This window comes from Tenrec ecaudatus, chromosome 14 (genome assembly GCF_050624435.1).
Source record: "Tenrec ecaudatus isolate mTenEca1 chromosome 14, mTenEca1.hap1, whole genome shotgun sequence".
In the NCBI taxonomy this organism is placed as follows: Eukaryota; Metazoa; Chordata; class Mammalia; order Afrosoricida; family Tenrecidae; genus Tenrec; species Tenrec ecaudatus.
The window spans coordinates 54,684,875-54,701,883 of record NC_134543.1 but is presented as its reverse complement, the minus strand read 5'-3'; the positions used below and the strand labels follow the sequence as shown (position 1 = coordinate 54,701,883).

General features: G+C 45.0%; 1 protein-coding gene and 1 non-coding gene across 4 annotated transcripts in view; both read right to left on the bottom strand.

Annotated features, from left to right (window-relative positions):
• The window catches only part of NIN (ninein), a 112,058-nt gene that overhangs the window by 79,161 nt on the left and 15,888 nt on the right, over positions 1-17,009 (bottom strand). For all 3 annotated transcript variants that reach the window (XM_075531973.1, XM_075531972.1, XM_075531971.1), the window contains one exon: positions 7,722-7,803. In XM_075531973.1, the coding sequence (XP_075388088.1) occupies positions 7,722-7,803 (82 nt within the window). The remainder of the gene's footprint in view (positions 1-7,721; positions 7,804-17,009) is intronic.
• LOC142426968 (U5 spliceosomal RNA) lies at positions 11,686-11,799 on the bottom strand. The gene has a single exon (XR_012779818.1). It is a non-coding gene; the product is annotated as a U5 spliceosomal RNA (small nuclear RNA).

The window sequence follows — 17,009 nt, the reverse complement described above, 5'->3', positions numbered from 1 at the left end:
CAGTTTAATAGCTGCTTAGTCTTTAATTGCTCAGATACATTGTAAATTGCCTAAACAACATACTGCCAACGTTTTGTACTTGTTAAGAAATTTCCCCCACTATTTAAAATGACTAGCCTTATACCCACACCATTGTGCACATTCATAATTATTTGTAAATGGAGCATACATCTGAAATTGGTAATGCAGGGGCAGTGTATTATTTAATGTGGCTCTTCTAGTCAAAGTCTCTATCATCCGCCAAACGACCTTTCCCTCCATAGGTCTGCTAAGAAGGTGGTAGTAGACACTGACAGGATTCATCTGTGGATCACTGTCCATGGGACTCCCTGGAGGGCCATCCTGCTGTGTATAAAATGAGCCCTTTGAGAAGCAGCAGGAGGGATCTCATTACTAGCAAGAGCCAGGAATGGAGGGTGTATTCTGAGCCTGAAATTCCTGACAGCAAACTGCTGGACCCAGAAGACAGCTGGGTGTCTTCTGATTCCCATCTCTGATGGCTATACCATCAGAGAGGCAGTGACCGAACAAGTAGCCAAAGCATGGAAGACAGTGATGGACTTCTCAACCCAAGGACAAGGAAATAGGACTGCTTTTTAAGCTGACTTGTGGAGTGGGGTTCCTCTGGGCACTAATTGGGGAAGCTGAACTTGCTGACCTAAAAAAGTGGAGCTGAGTGCCTTCAGGCTGAAGTTTACTGCAGTGGGTATCTCTGGACACTTAATTCGGGGAGCTAAATTCGTTGGCCCACAGAGCTTAAGCTGAATGAATACCTTCGGGTTGCGTCTTGTAGCAGAGTGGGATGCCCTATGGGCATCTATTAGATGTTAGAGACATAACCCTGAGCATTTTTCACTGGCATTGCAACGTGTTAACTACCTCCTCCATCCTTTAATCATGTATTTTGTCTGTGCGTCGATGGATATTAATTAGAAGCTAGGGGTCAGTGAATATTAAGACTTCAAAGGTTAGGCAAAGGGATTGTAACAGTTCTTAGTGCCTACTGTCTTAATTACTTCTAGACAGAGCCTATCATTGTACCTGCCCTTCAAGGGGGCAGGAGTTTCTCCAGTCTCTCCAGATTCATAAATACTACACTCTTTGGTTGCTGGTGGTTGCTGGTGGAGGTCTAACAGCCTAGTTAGTCACTCCCAGAGATGCCACTGCCCATGAAAGAGCTGCAGTGTCAGTCAGTAAGACCCTCTGACATCCATGTGCCTGTAACTTTCGGAGAAAATGTGTGTGCCTCACTGTTAACATTACACAGACGCCCAGGGAGCAGGAGCTTCTTAACTCACGCAACTGAGAAAGCAAGAGAAGCCCCTTGGGCCGTCTGTGTATTATCAATCGTCATGGAGTCCGTCCCAATTCCTGATGCCCCATGTGCGTCAGGGTAAAACTGCGCACGTGTATTTTAATTTATTGCTGTTGAATATGTAAACAGCAGAGCATGTACTACTTCACAACCGTCCCTACTGTACCCGCTGGCGACATCGTTTGCATTCTTCAAGTTGGGCAGCGTTCTCAGCCTCCTCTGCGGAGTGGTTTCTCCCTCGCTGATAGAACCGCACTGCCCCCGAGGGCCCCATCTATCCTCCCAAGTTGTCACTTTGATCCCATGTATCTTTAAAAAGGCATAATGCTCAAGGTGAGATCATTTTCACTAGTAAAGCTAAGTTTTTGTATCACTTTAAATGATTTGTAAGAGATATTTTTGGCTTCAAGCTTTGGTTTAAGATGCTTTTTAAAGAGTATCTCAGGGCCATAGTTTCCGGGGTTCGTCTAACTTTCATGGCTCCAGGGTCGCAGGGGTCCATGATAACATGAATTTCTGTTCTACATTTCCTCCTATTGGTCATGAACCTTCTGTAGAATCTTTGATCAAAATGCTCAGTAATGGTCCCCCCCGCACCCTCCAGTTTTTCTGGTCTCATGACAAGGCCACCGCAGTAGTTCAGGGAGGCAATTTGGTACAGTCCTGTTCTTCCTCCCCAGCCTCCTCTCTCCTCCAGGCTAAGAGACCAATTGTTGTGCCGGGGATTGCCACTTGAAAGCCTTCTGACCTCAGGCAAGTTGCAAGTAACTAGGAGGTAGAACAAAAGCAGTAAAAGCATGATTGGGGCAAGTAATAAAGACGGCTTATTAAACCATGACCCTAAACCTTCAAATCAGGTAACCAAATCCCCTGAGGTGTTTGGTTACATAAGCAGCCTTGGCAGTTACTTTTCTTTTTGTTTGTTTTGGTTAAAAATATGTTGATCATGACTTTTGCCAATTCAACTTATATAATTTATTGATAGCTCCAATGATAATTGGCTATGTAACCTTACCCTTAATCATTGTGATATTCCAATGACCATTAAAACTCTATAGGGTTTCCAATGGGGCTGATATTTTGGGAAATAGATCATAGGGCTTTCGGAGTGCCTCTTATGGGCTTGAACTGACAACCAAATCTGTTAAACACCTGCAGTCAAACTTGAAGCTAAAGGTGTTTGTGGGAGTTACATAATCTGGTGCCAACTTGAGAATATTAAGAGTGAAGGGGCGGAGTCTAGCCTGTCCATCAGGTCACAGCCAATGAGGCCTCTGTGTGGGCATGGCCTTCTCCTGAGGATTCTGGGAACTCTTAACCTCTTCCCTGGAGGTGGAACACACACACTCTGTTTTGTCTTCCTGCTAACAAAGCCACATGGAGCTACACTGATGCAGCCCGAGCCCTGGAACTGGAGGAGCCACATGGAGACCCAAGTCAGCGCTGAGATGCTTCCATCATCACTGGATCCACAAGGCCTTCCACACCCACTGGCCTGGGATCTTCCTGCATTCAGCATCATGCATGGCTGCGTGCATCTGAAGAGGAATTTATGGACTAGTATTAACATATGGGGTAATATCAGACATACGGACCTGATCTGGACTGGGATATTTTCTTAATGTACAATTGCTCTTTGATATAAAGGTCTCTCTTACACACATGAGGTTCCCTGGGTTTGTTTCTCTAGTCATCCCAGACTAACACAGTGTTAAACCTTTGCACCATGAAGGAACTCCATCTTTGCATAATAACCCATTGCCATAGCAATTGCAACTCATAGGACAGGGTAGAACTGCTTCCCAGGATTCCTGAGGACATCAATCTTCATAGTAGACAGTCCCCATCTTCCTCTGACAGAGCAGCGGGAGGATCTGAACCAATGACTTGTGATGAAGCAGCCCAACTCAATCCCCGGAACCCTCGGGGATCTTGTGTGTCCAACACTTCCTACAGCAGGGGCCTCCTCCAGACGTCAGCATCTGCTTCAAGGCCCATGAATGCAGTTTCCAACACAAATCTTCAAACACTGCAAGTCAGGATCTCACCCTAGGCTGGGTCCCAGGACATATGCTAAGAAAGGGAAAAGGTGTCCCCTTATTGTATTTCCAGTGTCCCTCTGGTCCCTCCCCCCAGTACAAGGAACAAAATGATATTTAGGGCAGTTTCTGTAAGTAGAAATGTTGGTTACAAAAATATTACACCCCCTCCCCACAAAAAAATCTGTGCAGAAACAATGCCTCACCTTATTTCCCTAATAATTTGGCTTCTTCAAACCTGGTCTTCCTCACCAAGGGGCAGCATTGATTGTGAACCATATCAGGGAAAGAGAGGGCCTTCTGCCTTATGCTATCACCTACCGAGCAGAAATCTAATGCACGAGGCGCCCAGCAAGGACAGACTCTCTGGAGAGCAGACTCGAGAGACGTGTCGACCCCGTGTAGTTTAGAGGTGGTGCCAGCAGTCCCACGACAGAACCCTACCCTCCAAAGCTGCAGCCAACAGGAAACACAGCTAATGCTTCCTCTTGTTGCTGGAGAAATCGTTCCAAATTAAAGCGCAGAGAGAGGTGTACCACTGACCAAGCTAATCATGTGGCATTCCCAAGGATTCCTCTACCCCACAATCCATTTTCTAAAACTTAGCAGGGTTTTCTAGTATTATTATTTGTTTAGAGGGAAAAATCCTCTGAAGAATCTTAGATCCATAAATAACACAGCTTAAAAGAATGCTGAAAGAACCAAGTCCATACTGCGTGTCTTAAAACACACAACATCCTGTACCCCGGGAAGTCATAAACAGCTGAGTCTAGGACTATGGAAATATAATTCCTTTAATTCCATCTCCTCTCGACTTCCATGAGGGCTGTGTTACTGTAGTATTTTGATTAGAGGGAAATGAAAATACACTGAACATTTGTCCTTAGGATGCAAATATTCACAGTGTCAACTTATGGGGATAAAGCCTTCAGGCCATGAAGCTGGTTTGCATGGGTGTAGATAATGCCGTTACAGAGATCCTGCCACAGGAAACTGGCAGCTCCTCTGGCCACTTGTCATTCAGGCACTAGGCGATGACACTATCAAATCTTGGGGCTGAGACTTAAGAATCCCCCAACGCACCCACTTTTATAAATGAGATGAACAAAGACCTCAGTGGTGGTTGCTTATGAGGCCACTCAATGAGAGGGCAGAGGCAGGAGTGGGATGCAGGTTTTTGGCTCTAGGTTCAAGGTCTTGCCTCCATCTGCCCTATGGTGCATGTTGGTTACATGTTGGGCTGCTAACCTCAAGACCAGCATCTGAAAGCACCAGCCACTCCACAGGAGAAAGACCAGGCTTTCTCCACCAGTGATAAAGCACTTGGCTGCTAACCAAAAGGTTGGTGGTTTGAATCTATCAGCTGATCCATGGGAGAAAGACAGGCAGTTGGCTTTGGTAAAGACTGTAGTGTTGGAAACCCTCTGGGCAGGTCTATTCTGTCCGACAGGGTTGCTAAGAATCAGAATCACAATGGTTATGGGATTTCTTTCCAAGTCTACCAACACCATTTAATTTAAAAGGCAGAACGAAAATCCCATAGTCCTGGCCCCTTATGGTAAATGGTGAATTGAGTGCTAAGCAGCCAAATAGTACGAGGATGCGGGAGCAGGTCGCTCTGCACTACTGGTGGATGAAAATTCACGCTTGCTCCTTCTTACTGGCTCTGACTGGGCTGTAGGTCCAACTGAGGATGGGGTTTGCCCCAGCTCATCCACCTGGGGGCTCCCATCTTCAAACGAAAGCCTCTGAATCCCGTCTCTGGGGGACAGTGCTAGTCTAGCCTCCTCTCCTGTCACTCTGTGTGAAACGACTTTAGTTAAGGGAAGTCCCTCTTTGGTCTTCAATTTGCTCATCAATGAAACGTCCTCTCCAGCCCTATGGTCTTAATATCACAACATGGTATAACTGTAATCAACATGGCTGAATTGCACACTTAAAGATCATTACATCTTAAAAAATGATTATGATGTTCATTTCACCACCATAAAATGTTTTAAAATGCTACGGGCTACGGTTTAAGGAACAGTTGTCCTAAAGGGAGGAGAGAAGTGCATTCAGGTGGCCTCACGACACGTGTACTGTTTTGAGTCCAGCCCCTTTGGTCTCTTGCCAGCCAAACCCGACAGCCTGTGGGGCAAGGGGCACACTGTAGAGTTGGGGGGAGAATGCTTGAGCGGAAAGAATTGCACGATCCCAGGAACAACTGCGAGGGCCCAGGAAAGATGGGTGAGAGGCAGAAACAGCAGGCAATGTGGGAGGAGGGGTGACTCACTGCTGCAGATTAGGTAAGGCTCTCGTGGGCACAGGCTCAACTCAGTCCCAGAGCTATCGTGCCAGGACCCTTGAAAGAAGCCACATAAATGCTACCAGTGTGTCCTTTGCTGCTTCATTACACCAATTTGGGCAGCACGGTAACAAAGATGTGCTGCCGAGGATGGAGCACACGGCGACGCCATAAAATCCTTCTGTGTGGTGTCCGGGCAGACGTGTCCCAATGGTGGTTTCTGCCCGCACAGCAGTGAGGTTCACACGTGACTGTGAAGCCACCATCTGGAGCTGGCAATGTAAACTGCTCCTTCTGGGCGGCTACCTGCCGTGGGGCAGCCACTGTCTGCTACATCCTCTTGTGTGGCTCCCGGCACTGCACAACCACAGGGGCGATGCTCACATCTGCAGTCATCAAACTCTGCACATCGCATGACAACTCTCTGGCAGGTGGCAGTAAAGGTGTTGATGAAAAGGCAGTAGAGGGATCCTCTGGACTATTGGCAGGGGCGCCCGTTCCCAAACGTGCACGAGGGCACATTATCAGCACACGAAAGGGCACTGCTGAGGTTATGCTTCCATCGCCGGCGCTCAGATTAATGAAAACGTCTGCCGGTGCCAATGCCACCGGAGCACTATTGGGCATCCCAGGTCTTGTAATATTGTTCTTCAGATGAAAGATAACCTTTAAAAAGTAAAAGTACCCCCAACATGTGAGGGAATAAAAATCCACCGCTGGCAGGATCACCCACAGAAAGAGACCTGCTTGTCTAAAGCATGTACAGAATGCAGGAGCCTCCCTGCACAGCTCCCTGGGAGCTTCCAGAGGACTCTGGATAACCCGAGAGTAGAGAATTCCCACCTAGGAGTGGTGGCCGTTGTCAAGACTGGGGGTCTCCAACTAGAATCCACTGCAGCCATATACCCAGAGCATTTTACAAGCCAGTTCAAATAATTAGATCACGGGAAGGATAAGAAATGAACTCCCATCTGTGCCTCATCTAATAGGTCACACTGAATGACTCGTGGTGGCAAAACACGATGATGTCGCTTCAGTCTCAAAGCTGGACTGTTTTTGGATGTTCTCGTTTTTCTAAAATCAGGCCGGCTGAGGCATCGTTCACACACAGTACATTTCACCCTTTTAGTTCGCAGTTCTATGAGTTGGGAAAACGCATGTCCTCACCGCCACAAACAAGGTATCAATCATTCCATACTCCTGAAATTCCTTTAATAGGCCTCGCCACTGATCGGATCAAACTAGAAAATATCATAACACAAATTTCCACATTGTTCGCACTTCCCTCAAATATTTACATAGTTCATTGATTCTCAAACATTTTTTCTCCACACAATCTGAACACTCTAATGTCAATGCTTTCTAAAGAGCGGCATTGTACCATCATAATTGGTAATTATATACTTTAAAACTGAAGTACATGAAGTAACACTGCCTTATCGTCAATGGCGCCTTAAACATGGAGCACAACACTGCGTCTTTTACTTCAGAGCACGCATTGATTCCTGCACTTTGAACTTCCTGCCAGGCCTTGGGGATACAAAGAGGCACAGCGCGGGTCTCAAGAATTACCACGTAAATTGGGAGGCAGAAAAGCAATTATAATAAAAGAATGCCTGCAGCAGAGGGCTCTCCACTTACTGGATGACTTAAAATTATTTCTAGACCGTTTTTCTTTCAGACACTTGCTCAAAATTTGCATCCTTCCGCAAAATCCCAGCATCTAATCTAGTTTACACAGGAAAGATGGATGAAACAAGCACCCTTCAGCTTCATTCTACTCCCTCTGAGACTGAGTTATTGCCACATTCTCTGACATATCGCCTAGGAACGAATCAATTATTTATTCCATAACAGTGTTACAGTGGGGAAGTCTCATTGTGGTGTTCAACAGCTGCAAGGCTTGGATGATGATATCAAAAGAAGAGTCACTGAAAAAAAACAACAAAAACTACTCCGTCTAAGAAAGACAGACACCCCCCACCCCCACCTGCCATCTTCCTAGAGAAGCTCACGGAGGCCAGACTCTCCCTGGTAACGTTTTACAGGTGAACACAGAGAAGAGAAGGGGTGTCCTTACCTGGCTCTTGAAAGTGTTCTTCATCTGGCAGCGTTCTAGACAAGATGAGTATGAGCGCTTCTTTAAACTGATCAAAATGGACCTAAAAATAAATTTTAAAATAAATTTAAAATCATTCCCTTAGCTTTAAGAATGCAAATCCCGTTACCAGAACCATTTGCCCAAATGCTGACAAGCTCGAAACGAGTCTTACCTTGTTTCTTGGATTTTTATTTTCCCTTAATTTCTTAACAGTATAGAAAACAATGTATGTGATACCTCGATACTTTGTGTTATAAACATAATATAAATATCAATATTTATTCAGCCCCTGAAGGAAAATATTATAGATAAAAACCATCTTTATGAACTTGGGGGTAAAATATGTTTTGAACTCTCACTAAAAAAACCTCTCCCTCCTTTCACTAAAAAAAAAAGAAGAAGAAGAAAAAGGTAAGACATCAGGGAGCACTTCTCAAGTAAATAAACCACAGAACAGCGTCCTGCAGATGCTTTTATCTATAAAGGAATACGGTATCATCTGAGGATGAATTGAATATAGTCCTGCCAGAGGCGGGTATGCAATATTTATCTCCCAAACCCCATCAATCTGTGATTCTATAAACAAGCAAAAATCAATAGCAAACACAAAGGATAAGAGAGTTGTGGGAAGCATTTTTAAGAATTCTTAAAAATAAAATTGTCGACTGATAATTTAATAAGTACTTGGATGGAAATGGGGTGTTATTTTCATTTAATGGTAAAACAGCTTTCTTAACGGCCAAGTATATTGTTCTATAATCTTAAATTTCTGGTGATGTTACCAAAGAACAGGAAGGAGAGAGCTTTTACCCCACTGTAGTTCTATTCAATAATGTTACCTCTCTACACAGAACCTTGTTAAAGGATTTAAAACAAAGTTGGCAAATTTGTCAAATTTCCACTGCTTTGGGTCTCCTTGGAAGCCATCACACAATACTGCCTAAACATTTCAATAAGAAACCCAAAGGCCCAAACCCATGGCTACAACGGAGATTTTAACTTTCAATGACTCTATAAATTGAGCTGACAGATAAAAACCACTTGTGAATTAAATTTGGAAAGGCAACAAGCCTTTATCTAAACAATGGAGGGAGACTCATCAATGAAGGGGCTTCAAAACGTTTGTGGAAAATTGAATTAAATGATAATGGAATATTTCCATGAATCTTTTGAAGCCCTTTCATAATGTTTTTATTCAGGCAAATCAAACAAACAACAAAAACAGGAAAGCATTAAGATTCATAAGTCATAAAATTGTATATGCCTGTAATATGCCCTAAATAAACATGATTACTCTACCACATTAGTCTTGGTTAACTGAAGTTCCTATGCAAACCCTATTTCTTTAAAAATCAACATGCTCTACGGTGCCAGAGCAAAAGTCTGTGGAGGGAGGATGGGAACAGAGGGGCTAGGGTGCTATGGCCAATGAAAGGGTTAAAAGTGTTCCGAGCAGGCAGGGCTAATTAGGCTTCACAGCTGATGACTGGCTGAGACATCTAGGAAAAGTGGTGACTGGAAGGCCGTACTATGGTTCTGGATCAGGGGTGGCCTGCGGGCACCTGGGCAAGGCCACCTTTCTAACCTGCCAGTTCACAAACACCACACACCCAACTGCTTCTTCCCCTCAAACGTAGAGGCTTAACTGAGGCCTACTACTCCTTACCAAATGCATTCTTTTTGCTCAGAAAAAGCAGGGTGTGTGTGTGGGGGGGGGAGGGTTGGTTGGGGTGGGCGTGGGGGGTGCTAAGAGTTTGTGCTCTGGACCAGGTTGGTCTAGCTTCTAATCCTGACTCAGCCGCTTATTTTCTGGTGCAATTTTGGCTGTATCACAGGAACTTCTTCAAGCTTTAGTTTGTTGATCTGTGAAAAGGAATATCTATCAACCGAGGTTTAGTATTCAATCAACAATTATTTGGGTACCTGCTTTGTGCCAGGCACTGTCCTAGGTCATGATGCTATAGAACCAAAGAACCGAAGCCAATGTCACTGCCATCAGGAGGATTCTGACTCGCGGCAGCCCTGTAGGACACCGGAGAACTGCTCCCTGGGGTTTCTGAGTCTGGTCATCATTCTACAAGAGGGTCTCATCTTTCTCCTGCAGAGCAACTGGGGGTTCAAACTACTGACCCTGCAGCTACCCACCCAATGCTTAAACTCTTCCATGTCTCCAGGAAGCGCATGCCCTTGGGAAATGCAAGAATGATTCAGCTACTGGGATAATACCAGTCCATGAATGTTCTCATTTCCGGAGTTCATGGGTGCTGCAAAGAGCTAACGCGGCTGCTAAGTGAAAAGTTGGAGGTTCAAGTCCACCGAAAGCATCTTGAAAGGCCTGATGATCGACTTGTGAAAATGCAGCCAAATGGAGCATGTTTTCACTCTGACACACATGTGGTCACCATGAGATAGAGTCAACTCAAATGTAAGTGGGCACGCTATTTATACATCATCACCTCCTCAAATGCCCTGGACTTGAACAGAGACCTAGAAATTGGTAGTTGATAGTAGTATCAGGCCTAGTCATGGGCCACCACCCATTTTTTGGTTTGTTGTACTATGATAGCTTGTGTCTTACTATGATGCTTGAAGCTACGCCACCAGTATCTTAAATGCCACCAGGGGCTCCAGCGTCATGTTCAGAAAATCTGTAATGAAAGCCTTCTGAAGAACACTAGAACGTTGTCTGGTACAGTGCTGGAAGATTCCTTTCTCTGGTTGCTAGGCTCATGGTTTACCACGGTGGCTGCAACAGTGGGCTCAGAGAAAGGAATGCCTACTAGTTCCATTCTGGGATACGCAGCTCAGAGCCTTCTTGATGGCACCTAACAACAAGGGAAATGGGAGTAGCCAGTGCCACACCTTTCACAGATGGCAAACTAAAAAACTGGGCCATCTTTTCAAGCAAAGCAACTAGCCATGGGAGTGACCAAAATGACCAAAGCATAGAATTGGAGGGATGGGAGGAAGAAAGTCTGGAATAGATGTCTCCCCCAGAAGTTGCGTGGTTACCCACCCCCCAAAACCAAACCACGGCCATCTAGTTGATTCCGACTCATCGGGACACTCGACAAGGTTTCTGAGAACAGCCAGCCCTCTCTCTCGCCTGTGGTAGGTTTGAACCGCCAACCACGGGGTTAAGCAGTCTAACACTTACCCCACAGTTGCCCAGCAGCAGGGCAGTGGGTCCAGTTTGCTGTATTCAGGGACTCTGAAAGCCTGGGTTTCTCCGCTCTCTTAGACCGTTAGGAGACTGGAACTAAAGGAGCCTCAGTCTCCCTTGCCAGAGTTTGAGTGACACGGTGAGGCGCTCCTGTTATCAAAGGATAACATCCTCCACACTTGACCCCGTGGGTCTCCATTGGGTCTTCTGAAGATAAACATTTTGGTAGAAGTAATTGCAGAGTCCTTCTTATGAATCTGGTTCTGACACAGCTCAATCTAGTAAATTTTAGCCATGAAGGGTGGGTGTGACTCCAGTTTGCCCACTTCTGGAAAGATGACAAAGATGCCTGTATCTAGAACTCAATCCTATGCAGTTTCTATGGGACCTAGGCATCCCTCCATGAGGGCACATAAGAAATGTAAACCTTTAGAAAGTGTAGAAACTTTTCATCGAAGGACGTTTCTTATCTCACAACCTCATTTATCCAGAGCAGGGCAGGTAGCCATAAAATCGCAGTGGTGGAGCTCAGGCAAGTCTTGTGAAGCCCATGTCCTCTGCTCAGAGCAAAATGCCAAGGCGCTCACTCGGGCCTCTTTCTCTTCCTCGCCTTGGTTAGGGTACGCTCCAAGTATGCTACCTCCCAGCGACAGATGAGGAGCAGCACGTGAAAGACAGGGGACTCCAAGGTTAGCATAAGAGTCATGGTTGACACAGTGGGGTAGACGGGACATTAAACATGTCTCCCCAAAACAAAAACCAAGAATAATTTTTTTATTAAGCCTTGCGAGCACAAGGTCTCAAAAAATTAGTTTCTGACTCAGAAGTGTTCCTCTCCATGGAAATCTTTAGTAAAAGGCAAAAGACATATGATCTGAAGAGAAACCAGAGTACCAAGAATAGTTTTTTTTAATAATTCAAAAACATAACACCTGTTAAAAGCATTGTCAAGCATTCAAGGTGCTAGTGATGAGGAAGAAAGCACATGGCATGCACTCGACAATCAAAGATCCTGGGTGCCGTTTGGTGTTGGGACAAGGATCTGATGTTGCTCACTTAATCTGAGGTTACCCTTTGAATAATATGAAGAGTAAAGAATCAAGATCCTTTGACCATGAGCAACCTAGCTATAAGTATACTCTTTGAGACAACAAGCCCTTTTTTAAAAGCTGCAGTCCCCCCTGTGGTTTACCTTTTTTTTCTTTTTTTCTTTTTAAGTTTGCCACTACATGGGCTAAGACGCTCAGAGAAAAATTGCTTTACCATTGATTTGAATAAGAGATGGACAGGGGTATTATGGTAACCTCATTCTTTCTTGTACATTTGAATCTTCCAGCACCCCACTGAGACAGGCAAGGCAAGTATGCTTCTTAGGAACTGAGGGAGGGGAGTTTCAGGAAGCCAAGTGTGTTGTCAAGGTGGTGTGTCCCAGAGGCCATGGGGCCTTCTAAATGGACTCCGAATTGCCTTCCCTAAACCAGTGTCACTCGTGGCCTGCCCGCCCAGGAGAATGCAACAGGTACCAAGGCATCAAAAGAAACACAGCTCTGTCCTCACGGAGGCGATCAGCTTTAGATTCCGGACAGCCGAAGACCAAGGAGGAGAAGAGAAGAGGAAATTTTGTTAGAACCATAAAGTTGAATAGGGTAGTACAACCAGAATGCTCCTTAGAGGCAAGGATGGCAAGAAGTCTCACCTATTTGGGGCATGTTGTCAGGTGAGAGCAGTCCCTGGAGCAGGACATGCTGCTTGGTGAAGCAGAGGGGCAGCACAAAAGACCAGGCCCTCAGGAGATGGACGGACACCGGGGCTGCAGCCATGGGCTCAAGCACAGGAACAACTGTGAGGCTGGCGCAGGACCTGGCAGTGCTTTGTTCTGTGGTCCATAGGACTGCTGTGGGTTGGAACGGACTCTACAACACCAACAATTCAGACACAGTAGGTGCCTTCAGAGAGATTAAAAGCAAGCTGGGAGAGAGCTGTGGGAGGCAAACATTTCTCGGTCTCCCTCTCGGCTGGCAGGAGGAAAGCGGGACCAGTCTGACGACATTTGCATGCTCTAGGGACCCACAGAGAGAGGTTCAAGGTTTCCAAGTGGGTATGTCACAGAAGTCACAATCGGGGGAAAAGGTAACCCCACCCCCAAAGCCTAGACACGATGGCAGTGAGGGCTGCACAGCATGATGGACAAAACCCATGCCACTAAATTCTGCAAGTAAAAACCGATATCTGACTATCTATGTGATATATAGATCTCTTTCCTACAATAAAACAATACTCAACATGATCACTAACTCGGGGAGGGTATCATTCTTCATAATCCAATAATATCTAGCTAGCTAATTTCTCCACCAAAATAATAAATAATAATAACAGTATTAATAACAAGATAATAAATAATAATAACAAAAGTCTCGCCAGCTGAGCAAAACAATTGAGGCAGCTTTAAGCCTAACACAGATCTGTATTTTTCTTCCTGCAAAAGCACGCAGGCACTAGCCCCTCCGCTCACAGCAGTCAATTCACGGCTTCCAAGAAGACCCTTCTCTGACGGAGGCAGGTGACTGCGATTTCCCGGCAGTGCTCGTGAATGCTGATGCGGTGGAGAAGCCCCTGAGGACCCGGCCCAGAACCAAAACACGCTCATACATGCCCTGGACTGTGCAGCGACCGCGCTTCGGCATCAGCAGGCGCAGAAAGTTCACTAACTGGAATTTTAAAGTACCCTTTCTTTCCTCTGGCGGAGCTTTACTATTGTATCACTTCAAGTTTAGAGATCCTCAATGGAGCTTTACTATTGTATCACTTCAAGTTTAAAGATCGTCACAAAGATACAACGCAATTAACTCTCACAAGGTAACACGGTGGCTGCTGCTTGCAGTGCTCGCCCAGCTTGGCACCTTCCTCATTTGAATAACCAGCTTGGCATCTTCCTCATTTGAATAATTATTGCTGCCATTCATTTTACAAGCGCCCCATCCCCTACATGCCTCAAAGGGCAGTCGGAGGCACTGGGAAAATTACATGACTGACTGAAAACACACATGACATTTAAACTCAGTTAACAGAAGACTAACCAAGCCTGATATTCTTTGTCATGTGTCTCTATCACTTAATAGAAACTTACCTCATCTTTTTTCCTCTCCACATGTCACATGCATGCTTTAAACACACACACAGCTCACTTGCTGGAAGCAAGAATTTTAAGTGCCACAGAAGAAACCAATGCTATTTCGAAACACACACACACACACACACACCCCACAACCCCCCAGCCCAACTACCACCCCTCGGGAGAATGAGGAACCAGACATTGCATAAAAGCACCTCATGCAATCAAGAGATCAATCATATAGTTTCCTCATGTGTACAGGCAATAATTTACACAGGTCCCAGGTGGGAAAACTCATGCCAATGTTCAAAAAGGTGAGTTTATTAAACAAGATAAAGGCCTATGTAACTAGGCTTAATCAATTTTAAAACATTAAGTGTTAGTTGAACAGATGTGAAAATACAGACTTAGAAAAGGGCCTGGCTATATGGTCAATGTACAGGAGAGTAATGTTTATGACATTATGTAAAGAGAAATGACATATTCTAACAAAGAGATGTAATTCCACAATTAAAGGCATAGTTGTGAGATGTTTTATAATAAAAAAAAGGATTACTGTATCTTCGTAGTTTCTACTATGGACAGCAAGGAGCACAACAAAGGGTATTTTTAAAAGATAGGCTTTTATCATCTACCGGGAAGAGATTTTGGGATATAAAGCTGTACTCAAAGGCTGGTCCAAGAAGCTCTGCCCTATAGATATAAATGGAAGGGACTCTTGGCTTCACAGTGAGGCTTGTAGCAAATCTCAACTCTGCTTTAATGGGCTTTCTCAGAAAATCACTACTGGGAAGTCATCACTTATGAAAGACCCACTCTGGGCATTTAAGGGGCAAGGAGTGGGTCATACAGCAAGACACAGCAGTTAACTGTGTGCCAGACCCCATGAAACACTATGATGCCTTTGAGACCCACACTTGCAGTTACCCTCATCACAGCCTTGCGAGGAGGGCACAATTTTCCTAGGACACGGAGGCTCAGTGTATTTCAGAGAATATGCCCAGCCATACGGCTACAGAATGGCAGAGTCTTCCTGCTATGTAGGTCTAACTTCAAAGACTGTGCTCTATCTAACAGCATATTTTCTTTACCAGAAGAAAGGGGCTTAGAGACAGGGGAGAAGATGAGATTGGTTCAGGTCGTTCTGGAATTTGAAGAGGCTGCGGATTCAAACTCATGGATTCAAGCACAGGGAAGGATCACAGGGAGTGAGGAGCCGCCTCAAGCCGGTTGTCTGACTTTGAACAAGTCACCACTGCTTCTGAAGTTCTGGGTCTCTCCTCCAAACAGCAGAATCCTGAAGCCTCCAAAGACCTCTGCATACCCTCCATCCAGACAAGACGTCCCTCATCAGAGTATCAGTGCAATACGGGAGCCAAGTAGCGAGCACTCCTGACTTATCTTCCTCTTCTCTGGCTAAAGAGATGTCACCATGGAGAGAAAGTAGGAACAGACAGGGCTAGTTAGGTTTGGCCCCACCTCCTGTGAAGGGTACAGAGCCTCTCAATAGCTCCTCTCTCTTCCCTTGCTTCCCATCACACCAAACACCTCTGAGGCTCAAGACTGTACCCTTAAGCTTTACAGTGCATTTGACCCAAAGTTGTTAACATAGGATAGAAGCAAGTCTCCCAGGCTCCTAATCAGGTCTTCTGGTCTACAAACGAGGAACACCACAGATTCTTACTTCAAGTCAATCTCAAGTGGGATTTTTGTAACAGAGTCACAAGGCCAGCATGGGAATCAGAAAAATCACCATCGCTACTTCAGATTCAACTGTGGTTACACAGGAGGACAAAGCAGTTTCAGGCTACAGCAGTGTTTCCAAAAGTGGGCCATGCTGCCTCCTGGTTGTGCGTGTGTGACGCTCCGGAACGATTTAGGAGGCTGCAGAGGCAGATACCTCCACTTTAGGCTGGTTCCTGGGCTACACGACAACTGTTTTCATTGTCTGGGGAGTGCTGAGTAATATTCCTCCCCACCCCCAAAAAAAGGGGACAGTGGGCCAAAGGCGTTTGAGAACCCATGCACCCAAGGCATGCTATGAGAAAGGTTTCCATCAATCCTTTTAATATCTTCATTTGGCCTGGGGTCATTAATATGAAACACGATCACGATCGTGGGGTAGGTATAAGTAGGCATTATTTTATGATCAAGCGTATTGTGGCACACAGAATAAAAGTAAATCATAATTGCCAAAAAGCACTTCTCTATTTCTGATTTACTCTTCAAATAATTCAAATGCAGAAACCTTTAACAGAATTTAATGATTTGGAAACACACAAACAATTTACCTTTTAATCATGACATTTGAAAAAGAACCCAAAGATTTAAAAATAAAAGGCGGGGAAAGTGGAGCTAAATTATATATTTATACAGATGTCATATTTTAATATTAGATACTGCCAAATGCCTTTGATGTCCAAGGTCCACACAAAGTAGGGGCCTCCTTGGGAGCCAATGGTGAATCTCCTGCCAGGTGCCTTGATCTGCTGCTTCTCAAGCATGCCAAGCACATAAGGTACTTCCTCCTATAAATCCATATTAACCAACAGAACATAAAAGAACTCTTCAGAATCAAAGGTAATCTTGTCTGAAAGTTGATATATGCCATAAGAAACAAAAAGGTATTTTAAAAACTGGTATTACTAAAAGCCTCAACACCACTATGGTTATGATCTGTATGTCTCAGTTTTACAAAAGAGAGAGGCTCGCAGAAGGATTTCATTGTTAAAATATGCAAAATACTGCGAGGGTAGAGGCAGGGTAGGTTGGAAAGAGGGAACTGATTACAAGGATCTACATATAACCTCTTCCCCGGGGGACGGAAAAGCAGAAAAGTGGGTGAAGGGAGACATCGGACAGTGCAAGATATGACAAAATAATAATGTATAAATTATCAAGGGTTCATGAGGGAGGATAGAGCGGGGAGGGAGGGGAAAATGAGAAGTTGATGCCAGGGGCTTAGGTGGAGAGCAAATGTTTTGAGAATGAG